The sequence below is a fragment of the Microtus ochrogaster genome, linkage group LG4 (genome assembly GCF_000317375.1).
Source record: "Microtus ochrogaster isolate Prairie Vole_2 linkage group LG4, MicOch1.0, whole genome shotgun sequence".
NCBI classification, from domain to species: domain Eukaryota; kingdom Metazoa; phylum Chordata; class Mammalia; order Rodentia; family Cricetidae; genus Microtus; species Microtus ochrogaster.
This window is the reverse complement of record NC_022030.1, coordinates 41678407-41703029: the sequence shown is the minus strand read 5'-3', so window position 1 is coordinate 41703029 and position 24623 is coordinate 41678407. Positions and strand designations below refer to the sequence as shown.

At 35.8% G+C, this 24623-nt stretch overlaps 1 protein-coding gene across 4 annotated transcripts in view; it reads right to left on the bottom strand.

Annotated features, from left to right (window-relative positions):
- Kansl1l (KAT8 regulatory NSL complex subunit 1 like) overlaps positions 1-24274 on the bottom strand; it is a 72175-nt gene extending 47901 nt beyond the window's left edge. For all 4 annotated transcript variants that reach the window (XM_026786430.1, XM_026786431.1, XM_026786433.1 and 1 more), the window contains exons 1-2: positions 23184-24274; positions 5401-5542 (exon numbers count right to left, since the gene is read on the bottom strand). In XM_026786430.1, coding sequence (XP_026642231.1) covers positions 5401-5542; positions 23184-24274 — 1233 coding nt within the window. The remainder of the gene's footprint in view (positions 1-5400; positions 5543-23183) is intronic.
- Positions 24275-24623: the final 349 nt, after the last annotated feature.

The following is a 24623-nucleotide window of genomic DNA, read 5'->3' as shown; positions in this document are numbered from 1 at the left end:
GCAGTCTACAATCACCTACAACTCCAGCTCCAGAGAATCCGACATACTCTTCTGGCAGATGAGAGCATGCGCACATGAATGCATACACAAACACACACATACACACACACACACAATTAAAAAATTATTTTAAAAAAACCCAACCTTTTTTAAATCCTATGTGATTGGACCACTAGAGTAAGATGATGGACTGGAAACTGTCTCCATATAAATGTGCCATAGTTAAGAAGAAGTGACAAGAAAAAAGAGAAAAAGAGGAAGGGGAGGGAAGAGAAAGGAAAGGAGGGGAGAAGAAGAGAGGAGAGGGAGAGAAACAAAGCAAGCCTTGATGCAAAGAGAAAAGGGGAAAGAGAGTTTGGAAATGTGCAAAAAAGTGATGGGGTACTTGAAAATTACAGAGAAACAAATAATAGACCAAAAAGAGGAAAGAATAACGAAACACAGTCTCACCTACCAACCTGCAGAGAGAAAGGGGAAAGGGACACAACAAAAAGTAGAACTGGGGATTGAGTGCACAGGAATATGCAAATAACTAAAAGGATTTCTCCCAAACTAGAAGAGATACCCAAACCAAGAGTGAATGTAGAAATATACAAAACCAACTCTAAAGAACAATAATTACTAAATTAAAACATACTAAAGCCCAGATAAAAACCTAAAAAGTTTACTAGCAAAATAAAAAAAAAATGATCAATGACCTCAAAGAGGACTCAAACAGATAAATAAAATAAGGAAATCAATCTATGACCTGGGGAGAAAAGAGAATAACACATAGGAGAAAATCAACAAAACAGAAGAAAAAATTCAGCTTGATAATTGAGATTTTTGAGAAAAAGTTGGAAATAAAAAGCTCATATAAGTTAATACATGAGAAGAATTATAAAATATAGCAATACTGAAACAGTGGCTTGTGATTTCACCTTTGTCTTCTATTAGTATTTAAGAGATCAGTATATTTAAAAGAATTATTAATTTATGTTTTATGTCATAAAAGACAAAAGTGAAATTTTGTTATAAAGAAAGGAAGAGAATTCTATATGTTGTTGAAGTTGTACTGTTATAAATTCAAATTAGAATGGGAAAGTTTTGTAAAGTTAGAAGCAATCTTAAGTAGTAACCACAAATAAAATAACTATAGTATATACACAAAAAAAAACTAGAAGGACTTTCAACACCAAAAAATAAGTAAATCCAGGCATGGTATTACAAGTCCTTAACCCCAGCACTTGGGAGAAGTAGGAGACTGTATGTAAATTCAAGGTCACCTGATCTCCATTTCAACTTCCTGGCCAGCTACCACTTCATAGTGAAATTTTGCCCCAGAATAAAATAAATACAAAATAAAACGAACAAAAAGAGGACAGTAATACAAGAAATGAGTCACAAGAAAGTCATACAACATACAGAAAACAAACAGCAAGATGTCAAAAGGAAATTGATTCTTGTAATTAATTACTTTGATTCTAAATTGATTAAACCCTCCAATGAAAAGTCACAGAACAACAGAGACAAATAAAAACATATCAATGTAAACTTGTCTAGAAGAAATACTTAATCCAATGGTATAATAAGCTGAAATTGATAGGAAAACATACCACACAAATAGCAAGCAAAAGAGAACAGGGTGGCAATACTGATGTCAGTCAATAGAGACATAACAATTATAAACATTTATACAGCTAATAATTGACCAAAATAGAGGAAGCAAAACATAATAAAAGTGAAGAAATAGTTATACAATAATAACTCACTATTGAAGAATAAAATAAACAGAGGATCTAAAACAGTCAACTAGATTTAACAGCTATACATAGAACTATACAATAGCAGCATATAGATTCCTAAGTATACATTGTAAATTTTCCCCAAAAGACCATATATTAAGTCATATATGAGTAGACATTCAAAAGAAAAAGAAAAAAATTAAAAACACATTCTTCAATACAAATATGGAAAGAAGTAAAACTGTCCCCTTTTTCAGACGATATAGTATGGAGATTCTAAAGATTCTATCAGAAAACTTCTAGAAATGATAAACACAAGCAACATAACATTATCAATGTGCACAAATCAATAGCTTTTCTGTACACAAGCAAATGCAGAGAGGGTGATCATGGACACACTCCCACTTACAATAGGTTCAGAGAATATCTAGGAATAAACCAAGCCAAGGAAATGAGGGAAATCTATAAATGAAAACTTTAAATTTATACAAAAAAGAGACAGACATTAGAAAATGGAGAGACACTATTGCTCATGGGTTGTTAGCATGAACATTGTGAAAGATGACAATTCTGCAAAAATATATTTACAAATTCAGTGCACTCCAAATCAAAATCCCCATCCATTCTTCACAGAAACAGAAAAAGAACAGTATTCTACACTTCATATGGAACCACAGAAGAACCACGTATAGCCAAAAATTTCTGAACAAAAAGAACAATGCTTGGCAGATTAAAATTTCAGATTTTAAGATATATTACAGAGTAATAAAAACAATATATTGGCACAAAACAGACATGTGAGCCAATGAAACAAAATCAGAGGTCTAAAACATGAGCACATTTAACTTCGGGCACTTAATATTTGACAAAGAGGCCAAAAACATAGGCTGGAAAAAAGAAAGCATCTCCAACAAATGGTGCTGAGAAAAATTAGTTGTCCATATTGTAGAAGAACAAAATTAGACCCGTTATCCATCACCTTGCACAAAACCTTAACTCCAAATGAATCAAAGACTAAATCTGAAGCACTGAAACTGCTAGAGGAAAACACAGGCAGTGCCTGCGTGGTGCAGGTATAGGAAAGGACTTCCTGAGTAGCACTCCATTTTCCTCAAGATTTAAGGCCAACAATCGCTGAAATTTAATAAAAGTGAAAACCTTCTGCAAAGCTAAAGAAAACAAGCAGGTAAAAGGAAGCCCAAAGAACGGGGGAGGAATGTTGACCACCTACACATCTGACAGACTTTTAGTATCTAGAACATACAAAGAACTCAAAAAACAGTCAAAAACAAAACAAATGACTCATTCAAAAAATGGGCCTGGAACTGGAATGGAGAGTTCTCAAAAGAAGCGGGGTGTGCGGAATGACTGAGAAATGTCTTTAAAAATGCTCATCATCCCTAGCGTTATGAAAATGCAAATCAAAACAACTTTGTGATTTCATATGATCCCAGCTAGAATGGCAAAGACCAACAAAGTAACCCACATCAAATGCTGGAAAAGAGAAAGGATTCTCAGCTGGTAGTATTGCAAAATTGGTGCATGCTTTCACTGTGTCTCATGTGGCATGTTGAATTTTCATTTGATAAATAAAAATACAAACCAAAAACTGGAAGACTTACACTCCTTGATTCTAAAGTGACTGGACTATCAAAATAGTGTAATAATAGCCTAACCATAAACAGACAAATAGAGCAAAGAATAAAATATTTGCATATATTGTCAAATGATTTTAAGAATAGTGTCAAAACCATTCAGTAGAAAAAGCAAAATCTTTTCAACTAATTTGACCCTGGGGAAACTGGAAATATACACACAAAAGAATGGAAATTCAACTCTATCTAATGCCACAAAAGAATGGAAATTCAACTCTATGTAACGCCACAAACGTCAACTCAAAATAGACCCAAATACCTCAATGTAAGACCTAAAACCATAACTCTGAAGAAAACATAGTAACACCAAAGGCACCAATAAAAATAGAATAGATAAATTAGAATTCATAAAAGTAATATATACAAAGTAAAAAGACAACAAACAAATGGTAGAAAAGATTTAGAAATCACATATTAGTGAAGCAATTATCATCTAGAATATAGAGAACCCCTAAAGTTCAGCAACAACAAAGCAAATAACAAAAGATTTGATGTATATTTCTCCATAGAATATATAAAAATAACCAGTTAACATAAAAATAACCTCAACATCATTAATATTGATATGAATATTAGGTAAATATAAATTACAACTGAAGAGATATCACCTTACAACATGTAATATCATCATTTAAAAAAGCAAAAAAAACCCAACAACAACAGAATGTTGGTCACAACTTATAGTAATTAGAACTACTATATAATATAGTTCATTAAAAATTAAAAATAGAATTACAATACAATCCTGTAATTCCATTTCTATATGTATAGCTAAAATAATTGAAGGAGTGCTGTGTATTTTTGTTTGTTTGTTTCTGGAAAAAGCTCTCACTATGGAACCCTGGCTAACTTGGAACTCACTACATAGGCAAGGAGACCTTAAACTCAAAGAAATTCACTTGCCTCCCTTCCCCAAGTGCTGGGATTAAAGGCACACATCATGTTCCACTGAAAAGAGCACCTTGAAGAGTTAGACTTTACACTATTCACAGAATACAACAGTTAAAACATGAAACAACTTAAACTTCACTGGCTCAATGGATAAACAAAATGTTATAAATACACAACTATTCAGCTTTTGAAAAGGAAAGAAATTTGATGTGGGAGTGTCATCTATCTGTCTGTTGCTTTCATTGGTTAATTAATAGAGAAAACTGCTTGGCCTGATAGGGCAGAACTTAGATAGGTGGCGTAGACCGAGCAGAATGCTGGGAGGAAGAGGACAGTGAGAGTTGATACAGCTCTCCTCTCCAGGATGGACGCAGGTTAAGATCCTTCCCAGTAAGCAAGCCACCACCTCGTGGTGCTACACAGATTATTAGAAATGGGTTAATCAAGACATGAGAGTTAGCCAGAAAGAGGCTAGAGCTAATGGGCCAAGCAGTGTTTAAAAGAATACAATTTGTGTGTTGTTATTTTGGGTGTAAAGCTAGCTGTGAGGGAGCTGGGCGGGAATGCCCATTACAGAAATTTAAATATACTACAGTGTGCATAAACTGGAAGGACAGTAACCTTTAAAGTAAACCAGTCATAAAAAGATAAGTACTATTATGTTTCCACATATATGATATACTTATAAACAAACATGATTATTAAGTTAAGGTTAAGGAGAAGAAAAACTGGATAGTCATTGTTTAAAAGGTATACAATTTTCAGTTTTAAAAGATGAAAAGTTATAAAAATGGATGCCTAATATTATTAAAGTACTTAATACTATAAAACTGTACAAATAAAATGAATAAGATGGAAAGTTGTGATATATATACATATATGATCATAACAACATTTTTGGGAAGAAGTATACTATTTTTATCAACTAGAACTCAGTTCTTGTTAAAAAGTATGATCAAATAATCTTAATATGTAAAAAGGCTTTACAAAAGTAGCATCAGTTTTAAGAAATTAATGTATGAATATCTTAAACTAGCTGTTATAAAACTTAAGAAAAATCACTTTGTGTGAAGAATTGAGAAATTATACACATAACAATTTTAACAAAAATAAAACCATACTGATAATACCTTGGAGGCACGAATATGCCTGTGAATATCTGTTAGTTGCTGGATTTTGTATTCTAGCTCTGAAATCTGAGCTTGAAGCCAAGTCCATCGGCTGCCAACTCGCGCTCTGTCTACAAGCCACTTCCATTCAGTACTAGCGTTACTGTGAACAAAGCAAACACTGTTAGTCAAAGCACAAAGTCAGTTAGCTCTTCAAAGTCTTTATAACTTCCCTGACCACTTGCATGAAACCCTGTTTCTTTTACAAACTAACTACACTGCATCAGGGATGGCAGGTTGACTTCTTATCAAAGTAGATAAAATTTGAGTCCTTACCTTTCTACTATACAAGTACTTGGCTGTAGTCAATATTACACACCTAACAGTAGGGTAATCCCTCCATAATTTAATATGTTATTAATGCTAAGGGCTTACATGGGGCTGAGCCAATAAGGAAAATGAAACAAAAATGGTAATTCCAACATCCCATAAAATCTGTTCTGTATGGGGATACAGAGTCTAAACTGGCCATCTTCTGTAACCAGGCAAGGCTTCCAGTGGTGGGACCGGGACATCAACCCAGCCACAAAACCTTCAATCTACAATTTGTCCTGCCTGCAAGATATGCTGGGACAATAGTGCCTCAGAACTTGTAGGAGTGGTCAACTAATGACCAGTCCAACTTGAGGCCCACACCATGAGAGAGAGCCCATGCCTGATACTGCCTGGAGGACCAGGGCCAGAGACCTCAGATGAACCAAACAGGACTGACCAAAAGAAAAAAAAAATCAATGAAAGGATTCCTAACGATATTCTCCTATACTCTTAGGATCGGTGTCTAACACAATAGCTTCAGAGAGGCTTCATCCACCCACTGATGAGAGCAGATGCAGAGACCCACAGCCAAACATTAGAGTGGAGAACCCCTGCAGAAAAGGGGAAGGAGGGAAGGATTGTAGGAGCCAGAGGGGTAGATGAGTATGTCTGACAGAATCAACTAAACAGGGCTCATAGAAACCTAATCAATAATCACGGATACTGTATAGGTCTGAGCTAGGTCCTCTGCACATATGTTATAGTTGTGTAGCTTGGTGTCCTTGTGGGACTCCTAACAGTGGAGGTGGGGGTGTTTCTAATTCTTTTAACTGCTCTTGGGACCCTTTTTCCCCTACTAGGTTGCCTTGTCCAGTCCTGACATGAGAGTTTGTGCCTAGTCTTACTGTAATGTGTTATGCCATGTTCGGTGGATCTTCCTAGGAGCTCTGCTCCTCTCTGAAAGGAAAAAGAGTGGATCTGGGGCAGAGGGAGAAGTGAGGGGCAGGCTGGGAGAAGAGCAGGGAGAGGAGGCTGATGTTGGCATGTAATGTATGAAAGAAAAATTTAAAAAAAAAACCAGAATCTTACATGTAAAAGTGGATACCATGTATTAAACAATCTATTTGACCTATTTTCATTTAATAAATTCATTTAATAAACTGTAATGTACTTAACTATGTAATATTTACTTGGTGCAATATATTTGGTTACCCAATACTTACAGGCATTGACAATAATTTACAAAATATGAATTCTCTACATTTCCTTCTCTTTTGCTTTTCTTTCTTTTCTTTTTTTCTTTTTTCTAATAGTATTTCATCACTAGATAGCCTTAGCTGTCCTAGAACAAGGTTTGTAACCCAGACTAACCTCAAATGCACAGAAATCTGTCTCTGCCTCCCAAATGCTGGACCTAAGGCATATGCCACCACGACCAGACTTACATTTCAAATAATTATCTCACATGCATGGGTCTTTGGGTGTTTATTAAGATAGACATCTTGGTAAACTCTAGTGACTGTGCTCTCCAGTACAGAGAACACAAAGGATTTATAAGGAGCTCTACTTTTATATACGTTCTGAAAAAAAAGCTGAAGACTCTTCTAGCTTCTGACAAGGGCAATCTTTGAATCTGTAATTTATTTAGATTACAAACGAATTATTTCATGAAAATACTGTAATTGCATCAACTAGAAAAATAAATAAGTGGAAACATACAAGGTATGGGGGAGGATGAAAATGGGGAAGAATGGAAAGGAGCAAAAATTGATATGGATTACCAAGGAAAAAGTATCACTAAAAATATGGAAGTATAACTCAGAGCTAATAACTACAAAATAGAACATAATAACTACATAGTAGAAAAACATATGAACCTTTATTTTTTCAAAATAAGTACCTACTATGTATTATCAAAATCATAGAATATACCCCTCAATGAACCATAATGATAATTACAGTGATAATAAACATATCAATATAAGTTCATCAATGACAGTAACTGGTATGAATGTTGATTCTGAGTAATTTGTAGGAACAGAGAGGATATAGGGATTATGATATTTACTCAGTTTTGCTGTGAACCCAAAACTACTCTAAAGGCTAAAGTTTAGAAAATATATAATGGAAACCAAAACAAAAAGGCCAGGTGTTGTAATGCATGCCTTTAATGTCTGCACTCAAGAGACAGAGGCGGGCAGATCTCTGTGAGTTCAAGGGCAGCCTGGTCTATATAGGAGCTCCAGGACAACCAGAGCTACATAGTGAGACTCTGTTTTGAAAACAACAACAGTAATAATAAATGTTATAATGGAATATTCATATAAACTCAGCCAGAGAACATATTGTAGAAACAATTTTCTGTCAGATAATCAAGGCAAGTATTGTAACTTAGATTCAGAGTACTTAATAAATATAATAAATATAATTTTATATCAGTATTTCTAAAAGGCTACTTTTAAAATATTTTAATTGCCTATACTATGAGTGAAAATAACATATACAGCAGTTTCTCTTGACATTATTACATTTTCAGTTTACAATCAATATTATAATTTTACAAACTTTGTCCATTATTTAAAAATCAGACTTTCATAAATATGAACAAAGGGAGAGTGTCTATTTAAAATTCACTTAATATAGATATTTAGCAGTATGAAATGCCAGGCATTAAGTCTGGAACATAAGGCAGAGCCATACCATGTACAACTTGCACAGGTGAGATTAATTTGGCTTAGTGTAAATTAGAAGCTACTTAAAAATAACAAAATTATTTTCCCAAGCAATGTGGCTACCAACACCTTACAGTGAGACATGACAAGGTGGAAGAAAGATACAACTGATTGGGGTACAAATTATCTCCAAATATCTCATGTGCTAGCCCTGTATTTTTTGTACTTAAGTTGGAGTCAAGTGACCACTACTGACAACAGGCTATGAGCAAACTGACTCTCATTTTATACAGCTGAGGACCTTCAGATCCAGTGGTGTAGACAGGATAGCTATAAAAGCATTCTAGACAGTGGGGGATCGCCCAAGGCATAAGCCACACTACATGTCTGCTGTGCTCAAGCACTGACATTATGATCCTAAGTTGTTACTAAATATAAACTGTTCTAATGGAAACAATCTGAAAATAGGCTGGACTGAGAAGCTGAGATGATAAATAAGATATAAAGGTCACTGAAAAATAATGGAATTATGGGAGCTTTCTATGGAAGAGACCAGAAGGAAAGCAAAGGTCTTCTTTTTTTTCCGTTTATTTATTTATTAAAGATTTCTGTCTCTTCCCCGCCACCGCCTCCCATTTCTCTCCCTCTCCCCCATCAAGTCCCCCTCCCTCCAAAGAGCGATCAGGGTTCCCTGCCCTGTGGGAAGTCCAAGAACCACCCACCTCCATCCAGGTCTTCTTTCAAATTCTTCCATTTGCTTCAGTTAGAAAATTTCTTAACATTCAGTTTGACTTGGTTATGAAATTGACGACAAATGATCAGATAAAAAGAAAAAAGTTTTCGTTTCTACATATTATACTTCTGGTCAAGTTACTGTCACTGAAGTTAGTGTCACACATTATTATGTTTACAAATCCTATCAAGTTAATTTGATGCAATGCTAGATTAAATTTAAATGAACAAAATCATGTTGGAGATTTATGGTGTGTGGATGGATGTTTACAATGGATAACTGATCCTACACTTACTATGAATGTTTACAATGGATAACTGATCCTACACTTTACTATGAATGATTTAAAAAGCCTGTTCGCTAGATGGGAAGGGAGTAAACCAGCCTTTTCATCCAACATGCTTCCTTGCTGAAAACATCTTCTTTTCTTCCATTTTCAAGATTTTTTTATTGATTTTTATTGAGCTCTACATTTTTCTCTGCTCTCCTCCCTGCCTCTTTCCTACCCCTTCAACCCTACTCCAAGATGCCCATGCTCCCAATTTACTCAGGAGATCTTGATCTTGTCTTTGAAAACATTTTCTTAAAAATATCAAGTTGTAAACATGTAACAGATAAGGATATGGCTGGCTTTTTGAAGAATGACAACTGTTGCATTTAAGGTCAAAATATGGTTTAAATAAGCAACAAATATAACAAATGATATAATTTTATGTGTAAACCAATAAGAACGCAGATGATATATCAGAAAACCTGTACAATGTAACTAGTATGTAAGTTTGGACTGCTAAACCTCTAAGAATAATGGCTCTCTGCATCTCAGAGGACGCATAGACCACTAGGTTGGTGACCATTGGTTGTAGTCCCATCTCTAATTAATAGCAAGGGAAACACATCTATGTGTGGACATCATTGGACTGAGAGAAACCAGTAAGTCTCCCAAAGGCTAGTCTATGCTTTAAATTTCCAATCTTGCTTGCTTATAGTCAACGCTTAACTCGCTCATGGAAATATTACACATTTTAAGTAATTCTGGCTGCAATTTCCAGAGTTGTTGTTTTATCTTAGAATTTTGTTTATGCGGGGGAGTTTGCCTGCATATACACACGTACACCATATGCATGCCCAGCACCACAGGAAGCCAGAAAGATCATGGAGCCCCTAGAACTGGACTTTAGGGAGGTGGGTGCAGGAACAAGTCCAGGACCTCTGCAAAAGCAGATGCTCTTCACCACATTAATACTTGAACATACAGTCTAGTTTTGGCTTTGAAGTGTAGTTACTGAAGCAAGAGCTTTCCAGTATTCCAGTACTACATCTTTAGGTCTTAGTAATACATCCAGTATTACCAGTATTACATCTTTAGGTCTTGGTAATACTGGATGTATTATTACCAAGATCTAAAGAAAGACATGTATATTTAATCTTTCATTTAACACGTTTTGTTACCTGACTAATAGAGCAAATTAATGATGACTAAAAATCAAAAAAGAATACCTAGGTATAAGAAATAACTATGTAAAAGAAAAGAAAGATTTGTCCTAGAAAAATAAACCAGGTCAACCTTCTCAACTGGTATTTGCTCAGCTAGAAAAATTGTGTTCTTCCCTGGAATTGGGTTCCTTTAGATCAGAGGTTACAAATATTTTGGGCTTTGTGGACCAATTATTCAGCTCTACCTTTGTAATATGAGAGTACCTATAGGCCATACATCATGGGTGGCTATATTACAATGTAACTACTTTCAAAATAGGAACTAAATAAGATTGGGTTCATGGGTCTGCTGGCCAATACCTGTTGAAGATTAATTTTTCATGTGCATCTTCTGCTTCCCAAAGGATTTAATAACATGCCTGTGCAAATACCATGTCCACATTTGACGGGGCTATCTTATTGGTGTAATTCCTTTATCAAACTTACCTTATTAAAAAAAAACTTACCTTATTAGAAAACTTCATTCCCAGTCTACAAATAGTTAAATAGGCAAATGAGAGGTGCCCTAAATTATATCTGTTTATGTAAAACTAATCTGAATGGGTTTTGTTTTGTCTTGAGAAAGGGTCTATGTAATAGATATGTTGTTATTATTAAGTGGGTTTGAATTTTGTCAAATTACTTTTGATATTTTTATTTAAATTGAGTGTTAAGACATTTTGCTTCATAACATATGTGGTCATGATTAAAATATTGTGCCACATTCTAGTTGATATTTACTTTGGATGTTTTGTTGGCTATATTTCTGCTGCTTTCTTATATTTTTGTGTAGTGTCATAATCAAGCTAACACTGGCCTCATAGAGAACTGGAAGTAAATTTTTTCTCCTTTATCCTCTCAAGGAGTTTTAGAGAATTGTGATTATTGCAAATTCATCTCAAAATATTTTATCAGTGAAAATAGCTAGGCCTGAAATTTCATGTTGAAAGATTGTTAATTATCAATTTAGTGTTTCTAAATGATGTCTAGCATGTTTTATATTTCTTTAGTAATATTTGATAATATTGTTGCAAATAATCAAACTATTTGTTCTATGTGGTCCTTCTCTAGAAAATAATTTTGTTTGGGTGGTTATTAAACTATTGACTTATTTAACTGCACCAAATTCATCTTGCTTTTTAAAGCCTTGTTTCAAGCAAGTATACAGTAAACCTGACAATAAGACAACTCAATAAATTGACGATGAGATCTATGGTCTGAAGAAATAGCAAATTAACAAAGCTTAACTACCAGCAAAGGAGAAATTTGGCTTTGGTATTTTCATATATAACTTACTAGATTAAAAAAAATGGAAACAAAAAAAAGCAAAAGTTACCACAAGACTAACAGAAACTAACACTAGGGATCCTGGTTATGAATGTAGTGTAACATCCCATAATGTGTACTATAAAATCATAGTCAGCAAAAAAATATAACATTTCTGGATAGCAACATTAGATGCTACAGAAACAAAGGAAAAGACTGTCACCTCACAAAGCAAAATTAGGGTCCCTTTAAGACATTATTTCACTGCTACTGCAAGTCTTGATGTTATAAAGACTGGGAGCTATTATGCATATCCACTTTTCTTTTTAACTAACAAATTTTATGTGTATGACATTGGATGCACCCGCGAAAGCCAGAGGTAGATATTAGGTATCTTTGTAGAGTGCTCTCCTGATTTGGGGACAGGGTTTCTCATTGGTTGAACTGGAGTTCACCAATTAACTACACTCTGTGGGCAGCTATCCCTGAATCCCAGAATCTCCTTGCCTCCATCTTCCAACACTGGTATTACACCTATGCTCCACACAGATTCTCACATGTGTGGTGGGTGATCAAAACTCAGATCTCCATGTTTTCATAGCAAGCAATTTACCCAATCATCCTTTACCCAGCCCTCCTATGAATTTTATTGTGACTTTCCTGTCCTTAGTGCATCATGTAAGATACAGAAGGGCAGAGGGATACAAAATGTGCCTATTAATTTGTAGCTCATGACATTACAGTGAACCTCATCTGAACATAATAGAGGAATACTCTACTCCGCTCTAGGGTCCTAGTTTGTCATCTTTGAAAAACTGAGACGTTTTATGTACGAGAAAGGAGTACATGGCTGTATGGAAGGCCAAAGATAACCAAATAGACAGCATACATGCAGTCCCTCTCTCAATATCTAATCATTTTTATTTTGGGGTGTTTTTTTAAAGGGTCACTGTGAGGAAAACCCCCATTCTTTTTTGTTTTTTTTTAAAGATCCATTTATTTATTATGCATACAATGTTCCGTTAACATATATACACCAGAAGAGGCACCAGATCTCATTATAGATGGTTGTGAACCACCGCGTGGTTGCTGGGAATTGAACTCAGGACTTCTGGAAGAGCAGCTAGTGCTCTTAACCTCTGAGCCATCTTCTCTAGCCCCTTTTGGGGGGTTTTTGAGAGTCATACTGTGTAGTTCAGGCTTTGACTCACTTTATAGCCCCAACTGCCCTCAGGTTCATGTCTCAACATCTGGAATGCTGGGATTGTAGATACCCACTAACACATTCAACTTTCTGGTAACAGAACTCTGAGGCCTGAACAAAAAACAGCTGGAGACTCTACTTCCCAATCTGACATGCTTTGAAATCTAAGTTTCAAAGTCTGACTTTCAGAGGTAAGCAAAAGTAACTTGTGCATCTGCTGGACCTTGCCTTTAAGTATAATTGAGTGGCTCCTTAAAAATAGCTGGGTGTGGGAATGAGATGAAGTCCTAGTCAATCAGTGCAGGCAGCAAAACGATCTTAGGGAGATAATAAAGCCAAAAGATCCTCGCCAGCATCTTGAGCATGCCTAATTACTGTTAAGTGAGAAAAAATTTATGTATGTGGAGGTTCCCCTCCTATGACAGTTTAGTATATATTTTACTAACTCTCTCCTTCAAAAGTATTTTATGCCATTAGGATCAGATCCTAAGTTTTTTGTTTTTTTTTAAAAAAATATTTATTTATTATTATGTATACAATATTCTTCTGTCTGTGTGTATGTCTGAAGGCCAGAAGAGGGCACCAGACCCCATTACAGATGGTTGTGAGCCACCATGTGGTTGCTGGGAATTGAACTCAGAACCCTTGGAAGAGCAGGCAGTGCTCTTAACCACTGAGCCATCTCTCCAGACCCAGATCCTAAGTTCTTAAAGTGTTCACTGTCTCCCAGACATGCTGGCTCAAGCCCCTAATCCTAGGACTTAGCGATTTGTAGGCAGGAGGATAGCGGATCCAAGGCCAGCATGAGCTACACAGCAAGATTCTTCCCCCATAACCACAAAAAGAAAAGAAACAAAAAGAAAAGAAAAAGGAAAGAAAAGTGAACTTTAGGTATTCTAATGATAAAGAACATTAAGGGGTGGGGTTATTAAAGGGTTTTCAAATGTAGATGAAAAAGTGGCACAATGTAATTTAGTCTAGAACCCTGGCAAAATTCACTGTGTAAACTGGCTAAATTAAGCTTCTAGTCTGACTTTAAAAGAACTCACACAATCACCTAGAAAATTTAGTCCCACCCGCCATTTCCCTCTCTCAACCCACTCAACACAAAGGAAGAAAGAAGTTGGAGTATATATCTATATATACTATCACTACCACCCTTTTCTCTTGAATAGAATTTTTTGTTTGGTTTGGTTTTTGTTTTCTTTCTTTTGTCTTTCAAGACAGGGTTTCACTGTGTAGCCCTAGAGATCCTGTAATTCATTCTGTACACCAAGCTAGCCTCAAATTCACAGAGATCTACCTGCTTTTGCCTCCAGAATGCTGAGATAAAAGGTGTGCACCACCACCACCCAGCAATAGATCTTTGAAACTTAATGGTCTGTTAGGTACTCTTAACTGTTGATGTACAATTCTTGTGTAATATGGAACATTTACAACTATGGACATGGAAAAACAAAAGCATAGTGAATTTGTAAAGCACACTGAAGCATCCTTACTAAAGACAAATCAATAATTCAATAAGCATCCTGTGTGTATTCATACAAGCACACATACTTTTTTGTTCAACAAAGTAGACAATTATGTAGACTGAACACTAAATAAAGATAAAGCTGAAGAGATTAAGAGAAAATTGACAAAAAATTGCACATGATTATTTGTATAGAGTGTGAGGTCTTCTTTTACAAACTGAAATGAAGTGAGTAGATGAGGCTCATTATATCCCTTGCCACACTTAGACTTTGGTTGTGACAACACTTAGCATCTACTCTCAGTGGCGTTCAAGCATACAAACAGTACACAGTCTGACAAAAGAGCTCCAGAACTTACTTCTAAATCGAAAAACTGTCACTGTTGCCAACATCCTCCTTCTCTCTCCCCCAACTCCAGCCTATGGCAGCTCTGGTAACCACTAACCTTTCGAGTTTCTATGCTATGACTTTTTAAGATTTTTTTGTGAGATTTTACACTCATTTTTTAATTATATTAAGTGACTTCTATATTCACTTAACAAATGATATATTTCACTTTTCTAAAAGACTGAATAATATTCCATTATGCATTTGATTGTGGATAAAAATGAAAATGGTAATGCAGAAATGAATTCAATTTACTGATTTCATTTCCATTGGATAGATACCCCACGTAGGATTGCTAGAATATAGAATGTAGTTCTATTTTATCTACCTGAAGAAATTTCTTTCTTCCATAATGGCTAAACTAATTTACATTATTAACAATTTGCAAAGTTCTCCTTACTCCATATTCTCTCCAGTACTTACAACCCTTCTACTAACCATACAACACGACAGTATCTCATTGTTGTTTTCATTGGTATTTTCTGATAACTAGTGATAGTAAGTTGCATTTACTTTGTTTTGAAGTACCTGTTGGTGACTTGTATGTCTTCTTTAGAGAAAAGTCTAGTAGGGACCTTTGATCATTTTTAACTCTTTTCTTATTACTGTTTGTCTGGCTTGAATATGTAGTTTGGCCATTCTTATCAGTTGTATAATTAGTAAATATTCTCTCCCATTCTATAGGCTGTTTATATTGTTTCTTTTGTTTGTATCAATTTTTAATTTACTGCAATCCCATTTGCCTATTTTCACATTTGTTGCCTGTATTTTAAGCCCAGATCCAGAAAATCTTTGCCAAGACTATGTATCAAGCTTTTCCTCTCCACTCTATCATAGTTTTACATAATCATATCTTATGTTTACACCTTAATCCATTTTGAAATAATGTGGGAATATGTAATGACATAAAGATTCAATTCCATTATTCTGCATGTAGATATCTGTCCAATTTTTCCAACATTTAAGAGATTTATCATTTCTCATTACTGTATTCCTGGCATCTTTCTCCAAGATGAATTGGACATAAAAAAGTAGCCTTGAGAGAAAGAACTGAAGAATAGGATTATAGGCATATGCCACAATGCCTATAATTAATGTAGAGTATCTTTCCATTTGTGTCTACATTGATATTTTACCAATATTTTATAGGTTTTAGTATACACATCTTTCACTGATTTTATTGAAGTCAATCCTAAATTATCTTTGTTTTCATGCTACTGTAAAAGGAATGTTTATTGATTGCATTTTCAGTTTTGGATTAGTGTATACTATTTCTATACATGGATCTTGTATATAGCAAGTTAACTGATTTCATATTTCTAACGATTTTCAGGAAACCTGTTTTTCCCAGAGGATCACAACATGTCTGAACAGCCTATTTAGTATCTTCTTTTCCCATTTATATGTCCTTTTCTATCATCTGGTTAGGAATTCTAGTCTTGACTGGGAAGAAGCAGAGTCTACAGAATGAACGTCCATACCCCTCAGACTTCCTATGTTGAAGTTTAATAGCAATGTTGTGATTTTAAGAAGCATCTACTGGGAAACAACTGGTTCTGCTTTCATCACAGGATAGGTGTCCTTACAAGAGTCCAGCGGACTTGTCCACCCCCAATACCATGTGAGAACCTAATACAAGTGTCATTTATGAAGACATTGCCATTAAATCTGTAAGTTCTTTAACCTTAAGACTCTCTACCCTCTATAAACACAAGTAGTAATGTATCTGTGATTCATAAATTTCCTGGTCTAAAATGTTTCCTTGTACCAATCTGAACAATAGTATCCTTGTCTTGTTCCTCATCTTAAAGGGAAGCTTTTAAGTTAGCTATCACTAAGATATCTGTGAACTTCTAACATGTGACTCTTACAAGATACATTCCTTTTATACTTTAAGTGGGTAATTTTAACCAAGAAAAGTTGAATTGTTTCAATTTTATCGCATTTATTGAGATGATCATGTAAAGTTCTGTTCCTGTTCTGTTAACATAATATGCACCATTTGCATGTTGAATTATCTTTGCATCTAAAGAATAAATTCCATTAGACAATGGCTCATTATTTTAATTTATGAATTAAATCCTTTAATTTATTTTTGTAAAGAGTTTTGCATTTATATTCATTATGGATACTGGCCTTTTTTACTTTTTCTTTCAATCTTATCTGGCTTTGCTATTAGGGTAGGGCTGGCTTCATACAGTGAATTAGGAAGCAGTCCTGCCTATCCAATTTTTAGAATAAATTGAAGATTGCTACTAGTTCTCTGAATGTTTTATAGAACCCAACAATAAAGCCATCAGATTCCTGCATTTGGTAGTAGATATTTTATTAGTGTTGCCATCTCCTTATTCAACATTGGTAGGTTCAATTTTTTTATTTTTCATCATTTAATCTTGATATTAGATGTATATATTATGAATGTGCTTATTCTAGGTTATTCAGTTTGTTGGAATACAGATATTCCTAATAAAAAACTATAGTCCTTCATATTTCTGTTCAATCACCTCTAACCCCTTACTCCTGATGTTTGTTTAAATCTAGAGACTGATCAAATTTATTTAGCTTTCAAAAACTTGATATTTTCAGTTGCTTTCTTGGTCTCTATTGCAATTGTTTTTGTGCTGATCTTTATTATTTCTTACCTTGCACTAACTTAGGACTTACTTCTTTTTTTTTTTTTTTTTGAGATGTATGCCCTGGCAATGCTGAAGCATGCATGGGCAGCCTGTATATGGCAGTTCTGTTGAACTTGTCTATATTCGGTTTCATGGTCTAAGTTGATGAGAATGACTGACCAGGTCTCTTCCTCAAGAGGGCACCAAATCTCATTACAGATGGTTGTGAGCCACCACGTGGTTGCTGGGAATTGAACACAGGAATTAATCCACAACAGCTTGGGCTATATAGGGAGATCCAGTCTCATTTTTTTTTTCCTTTTAGTTATCCCAAAATTGGGTATGTGCATATTTATAATTTTCTATCTCTTGATAAACTATTTACTAGTATATAATAATATAATATAATATAATATAATATAATATAATTTTACAGATTTTGTCTGTTTTTTTTTTTCTGCTACTAGTATAGCTAAGCCCTGTTCTCTTCTAGGTTATATATTCATGGAGTATATTTTCTTTTTAACTCCCTGTACATTATATGTCTTTTTAAAGCTGAAATCTCTTATTAAAGAGCTTATAGTTGGGTCTTTGTTTTTCCCCAATCCATTCAGCAATTCTTTTTTTTTTTTGGTTTTTCGAGACATGGTTTCTCTGCAGCTTTGGAGCCTGTCCTGGAACTAGCTCTGTAGACCAGGCTGGCCATTCAGCAATTCTTAAGAAGCTGATTGGTTACAGTCAAGAATTAACTATTGATAGGTACAGATTTCTTAGTGACACCTTCATTATTGCTATGTTTAAAATAATCTTTGTTCTTTATGAGCTAGTGGTTTTCTATTGTGCTTTGATTCCTTAATCTTTGCTGTAGTATAATTTTTTGCATGTGGTAGCCACGAAACATAAAAATGATCCAGCTGTGAGTCTATTTTAAGCTGGAAGCAAATGCACTGGTTGTCCCCACTGATTCTGTACTGCAATGGCTGACACTTGGTACCCTAGGAAGCAAATGCACTGGTTGTCCCCACTGATTCTGTACTGCAATGGCTGACACTTGGTACCCTAGGAAGCAAATGCACTGGTTGTCCCCACTGATTCTGTACTGCAATGGCTGACACTTGGTACCCTAGGAAGCAAATGCACTGGTTGTCCCCACTGACTCTGTACTGCAGTGGCTGGCACTTGGTACTCTAGGAAAAAGGTTGTTTAGCTGATGCTTTTAATAAAAGTCCAAGACTCGCAACTCAGTCATTGCAACTCCTGCTTCTGGTGAAAATCTGAGGCATGAGCATGGCCATGTGTTGGAGGGATTGCTCATTTTTAAGTGAAATGAGGATAGTAGCAACCACATCCCATAGTTGACGGAACTAAATGAGATATAATATATAACTAACTAGCAAAATGGCAGCCTGAACAATAATTTGCACTTAATAACTGGTTAGTTCCCACATCCAAGCAATTTCAGTTATAGTGACATCACAACACTTTTAAAAGATAGGGATACTCACTTTGTCACATTTCACTCATAAAAAAATAATACACTAGTTCTATATCAATTAGTAAAAACAATATCGTTTCTAATTCTATAATGATTATCCATTTTGAAGAATTTGAAAAAAATGACAGACTATTTTTGCCCCAAATGTCACAGTTGTATTCAGGAACATGTACAAACAACATTAACAGATCCCAAGAAATTTGAAATTGTGCTCCATGCAACTACATTAAAGTCAAATTAAAACGAACACTTAGTCTTCAATAGAAGATCATCGCATACTGTAGAAGAAATAATGTGTTTTCCATTTACTTTGTTATAATGACAGGCTGAAAAAAAGATTATGAACTGAAATATGATCATACTCTCTCTTGTCAAAAAAAAGAACAAACAAACAAAGCCCTAGCAGATCAAAGGCATGCATGGAACCTAGCAGTTAGGAAGCACAGACAAGAGTATGAAGCGTTCAAGGACGGCCCGGGCTCCATCTCAACTCTACCCTCTGGAAAGTAGCATGCACTCACAACTATTAGATTCACAAAGCTAACAAGGGAACCCCATGTAATCTCTTAAAGGTTCAGGCTTTAATTACATCCAAGGATAGAAAAATGCTTACTTATACCTATTACTATTCCTTTATGTTTTTCCTGGAAAGTAAAGTAACTACTTTTAAATAATGTTTACTACTCCATATCCATAGATTTTGTAACATCTACAGATTCAAGCAATCGCACATTATAACAACTGAGAATTCAATAGCTATACGAAGTGTATTACACAACAAACGTACAGAAAATTCCTATCATCTCTGAAACTATTTCTATATGGAACATGTAGGGGTTTTTGTTGTTGTTGTTGTTGTTGTTGTTGTTATGCCCTACACAATTCAGTGTAACAATTACTTGCATGGCATTCACACTGTTTTAAGTATTATGATTAATGCAGAGATGTATACAGGTAAATGTCATTAGGTGCACATACTACATCATTTTACATAATAGACTAAAGAAGGTCTATGGAGTTTTTGCAGAAGATCCTGAGGCTCACACTTAGCATAACTGATTCACACATATAGCTATCTTAAGAAATAAAATATCTTAAGGTATTATCATCTCAGATTTCAAGTTCTATGACTGAGCAACTGCAATAAAAATAAACAGCATGGGACTGGCATGAAATAGATGCTGGGGTGGTTAATGCACACCTTTAATCCAAGCTCTCAGGGGGCAGAGGCAGGTGGATCTCTGTGAACTGGAGGACAGCCTGGTCTACAGAGTGAGCTTCAGGCCAGCATACCTACAAATTGAAATTCTGTCTCAGATCTCTCTCTCTCCCTCTCTCTCTCTCTCTCTCTCTCTCTCTCTCTCTCTCTCTCTCTCTCTCTCTCTCTCTCTCTCTCTCATGCACAAACACACACACACACACAATTATTCAACAGAATAAAATTGACGAGCCAGACATATCTCCATATACATACAAACACCTATTTTTGACAAAGAAACCAAAATATACACTGAAGAAAAGACAGCACGCTCAACAAGTGGTGCTGGTCAACCTGGATGGTACATTTAGACTGCAAATAGGTCCACATCTGTCACCCTGCATAAAGCTCAACTCTAAATGGATCAAGGACCTGAATAAAAGACCAGATACCCTGAACCTTACAGAAGAGAAACCTGACAGAAGAGGAAGTGGGGAATAGGCTTGAACTCACTGGCATAGAAAAGGATTTTCTAAACAGGACACTGACAGCAAAGGCATTAAGAACAACAATAAATGGAACCTCATGAAGATAAAAAGCTTCTTCTATACAGAGCAAAAGACACCGTCACTCAAGCAAAGTGGCAGTCTGCAGAATGGGGGAAAATCTTTAATCAATTATGCTTCTGTTAAAAGATTAATTTCAATAATAAAGAATGGAAAAACTGAACATCAGGAAAATAGTCCAATTAAAAACTGGAATACAGAACTAAACAGAGTTCTCATAAGAGGAAACACAAATGATATACTTAATGTTTTCAAAGTGTCCAACATCATTAGTCATCAGGGGAATGAAAATTAAAACTATTGAGATTTCATCTCACCCCAGTGAGGATTGCCAAGATCAAGATAACAAATGACAGCACATGCTGGCAAAGATGTGGGGAAGGGGGAAACATTTATTCATTGCTGATGGAAGTGGAAACTGATACAGTCACTATGGAAATCAGTGTGGTTGTTCCTCAGGAAGCTGGAAATAGATCTACCACAAGATCTAGGCATCCTACTCTTGGGAACTTGCTCATGCATGCTCACTGCTTTTCTAGTCATAATAGCCAGAAACTGGAAACAGCTTCATATCCATCAACTGATGAAAGGATAATGAAAATGTGCTGGGTTTACACAACAGATTATTATTCGGTTATTAAGAAAAATAAAAATCATAGAATTTTCAGATAAATGGATGCAGCTAAAAACAGCAATCCTGACTGAGGTAACCCAGGCCAAAAAGGCAGATAATGAATATTTTCTCTTATACGTTTTAGGTTTTAGATAGCATGTTTCAATATGAATAACTTGAAGTTAAGTAGCTAGTGAGGGACTAGAGGAGAAGAGATCTTCCAAATAAGGAAAAATGGAGCATAATGTTATAGAGGGCTAAAAGGAAAACCAGACTAGGAAGATTAAATTGAGAGGAGGGAGGAAAGGCAGGGTAAAGGAGGAAATATGGAGAGACAATACTAAAGGTCTTTTGGAAAGTCATATGGAAACTTACTACTGTGGATGCTTCCTAATATACATATATGAAAGTAATTTAAATAGAGTCAACATATAATGAGAGAAAATATCCCAAGTAGACATACCACCAAGTAAAACCTCCAGGCCAGGAAAGGGTTACATCTGTTAAGTCGTTGGCCAAAGGAGCCATAGACCTCCCCTCCCCAATAAAACATGACAGGCTATTGCCAAGGCTCTTGGTTACTCTTCATAACCTGATGGTGAGGCATAATCACTGAAGAGACAAATTCCTCACGTCATCAAGCAGGAGAAATCAGGCTGGTGCATAACGAGAAGCTCTTCCCCTATTACTCATGTCCATGATGCTGGAAGGGAAACGTAGTCATCCATTTCAACTGGCCACAAACCTTCCTACATATGACAAACTTGCAAAATATACTGGTGCAATAGTAACATAAATGTTATGCAAGTAGCCATCAATTATTTGACTGGATTTAAGGCCCACTCCATGTCACAAAAACCATACATGACACTGCTAAAGTGGCCAAGAACCTGAGACTAGACAGGTGACAGGCCTATGGGAAAACTCTCTACTACTCGTCTGTTAAGGAAGATAGCAATAAAATGGCTCCTAACGTCCTACCGTTACAGCCACAGAGCACAGCATCACTCAGCCCTCCTCAGAGCAGCATCGTCTCGCAGTAGATGGTTATCAACTGCGAGTTATCAACAACTGGACAATGAACACTCAGCCCTAAATGGGATGTCTTTATCAAACCCCTTCTCCTCAGGGAAGAGGAGGAAGAAAGACTGCAAGAACTAGAGGTACTGAGTGACTCCAAAGAAACAGCATCTTCCAGACACAGCAGTAAGGATATACATATAAACTCACAGAGATCAGTGTCAGCATACACAAGACTATACAAATTCAAGCCAGAGAAAGTCCTAGCCTGGAAAGGAAAGGAGACACAAAGTTTCATTCCTAACCAGAAAGTCAGTTTTCCCCAATGCAGTGTTACTGGGTCTATGAACTACACTCCCAGGAAAGGTTCCATTCCCAGAAATAGTTGGCCAACACAAAATGGACAACAGGGTGTTGGTTTGTGTTTGTGTGTGCTTTTTGTTTTGTTTTGATAAAATTTGGCTTATTTTCTTTTCTCAGTTTGTCTTTTTCATTTTTTGTTGTTCTGTTTTATTTTTTGAGAAAGGGAAAGAACATCCAGTTGGGTGATAAGGAGGTGGGAAAGAGCTGGGAGGAAATGAGGGAAGGAAAAGAATATGATCAAAATATATTGTATAGAAAAAAATAAAACATTTTTTAAAATTCACCAGTTTTATAACTTAAAGATTATTGTAGTAAGATTTTAGAAAACCTGCTTTCTTATAACATATCCTGAAAGCAAGATGATTGCTACTGTATACAGAATAGAAAAACAATCTAGTAATTTTACACTTACACTGCCACATTTTTTTTAATGGTATATTCATCCAACTCGTCATCTGAGCTGCTATCGGTGGCATCAGAATCCAGACCCTCTTCAACATGAGACAACAGCCCTGTAGCAGACAGGGCAAATCTTTGGATTTCTGCAGCTGTACAATGAGCAAAGCCATTGTTTGTATCATTCAAAAACTTATTCTCTGAAGCCAGTATGTCGACTTCTGGCTTAATTTCAGTGTGTTCAAGTAAACTATTACCCAAAACTGTGGTGGGTTCATGGAAGATCTTCATTGTGGGCAGCTGGTGCTTCATAGAAAATTTCATCTGCTGACCATAGTGCTTCACAACATGCTTGGCCAGGAGCATCTGCAGGTGTTTCTGAGTTCGTCTAGCCTGGCTGAGCAAGGTTTTCTGTTTACTCACACAATGAAGCAAACGAGCATTCACCTCCTCCTCTTTCTCAGCAGCTGAGGAAATAACAGGCATATCTGAGTGATTAGGTCCAATTTTCTTTTGAGTACATTGCAATAGGCCCTTTTTAATCTTAGTGTCAGTGAATTTATCCAAAAGTACATTCTTTTGGTACCATTTACAGTTTTGCAGATGTATTTTATCTACATTAGCATCTTTGGTGAGATTGGAATCCAGAACGATCTGTATATCTTTCATGCAATGGCTTGTGCCATCTAAGAGCTCCTTTTTGATGAACTCATTCTCAGGATGAGAACGGCAGAGCTTACTGAGCTGAATGCTGCTGCCATTACACAGTACGTTTTTCAGCTTACAGCAGTTGGCCTCCATTACTTTCTTTTGGTTATAATTTTCATTATACTTATTTAGTGTTGAATTAGAACTCATTAAGAGAACTGTCTGAAAATGTTTTGAAGCCTGAGGAGAGGCAAAATGTTTTAAATTCACAAAATTAGTATTTAGACTAGGTTCAGGAGCCGGAAATCCCAGCATCTGAGAGAAAGTGTCTCCTCCCGTGAGCTTTTCATCCGCAGTTCTAGGGCTTTCCATGCACAGCATCTTGTCAGATTCCATGGCACTTGGCAGAGATGAAAAGCAGATACCCTTTGTTGTTGCCTCCTTCAGAGCTGGGGTCATGGCGAATCCTGGGGATAATTACTGGAAGCCTAAAATTACAGAAAAAAATATATGATCAAACATCTTGAAAAAAAGCTTGATGTTTATACTTTTGCCAAGGGCAACTTTTATTTTTTGATGTTTCTGATTAAAATGAGCATGGCATGAAAGACTTCATCCTTCAGGTTCCCTCATTATCTCAAAAAGAATAAGCTGTTATTCTTCACGCTGGGAGCCTAATATTCACAATGCAATTAAAGCTGCACATTAGTAGACTGGGAGTATAGCTCACTGGTATAGTACTTGTATAGTATATGTAAGACCGTGGATTCCATCTATAGCAGCGTAAGAAAAAAATGCACTTGCACAC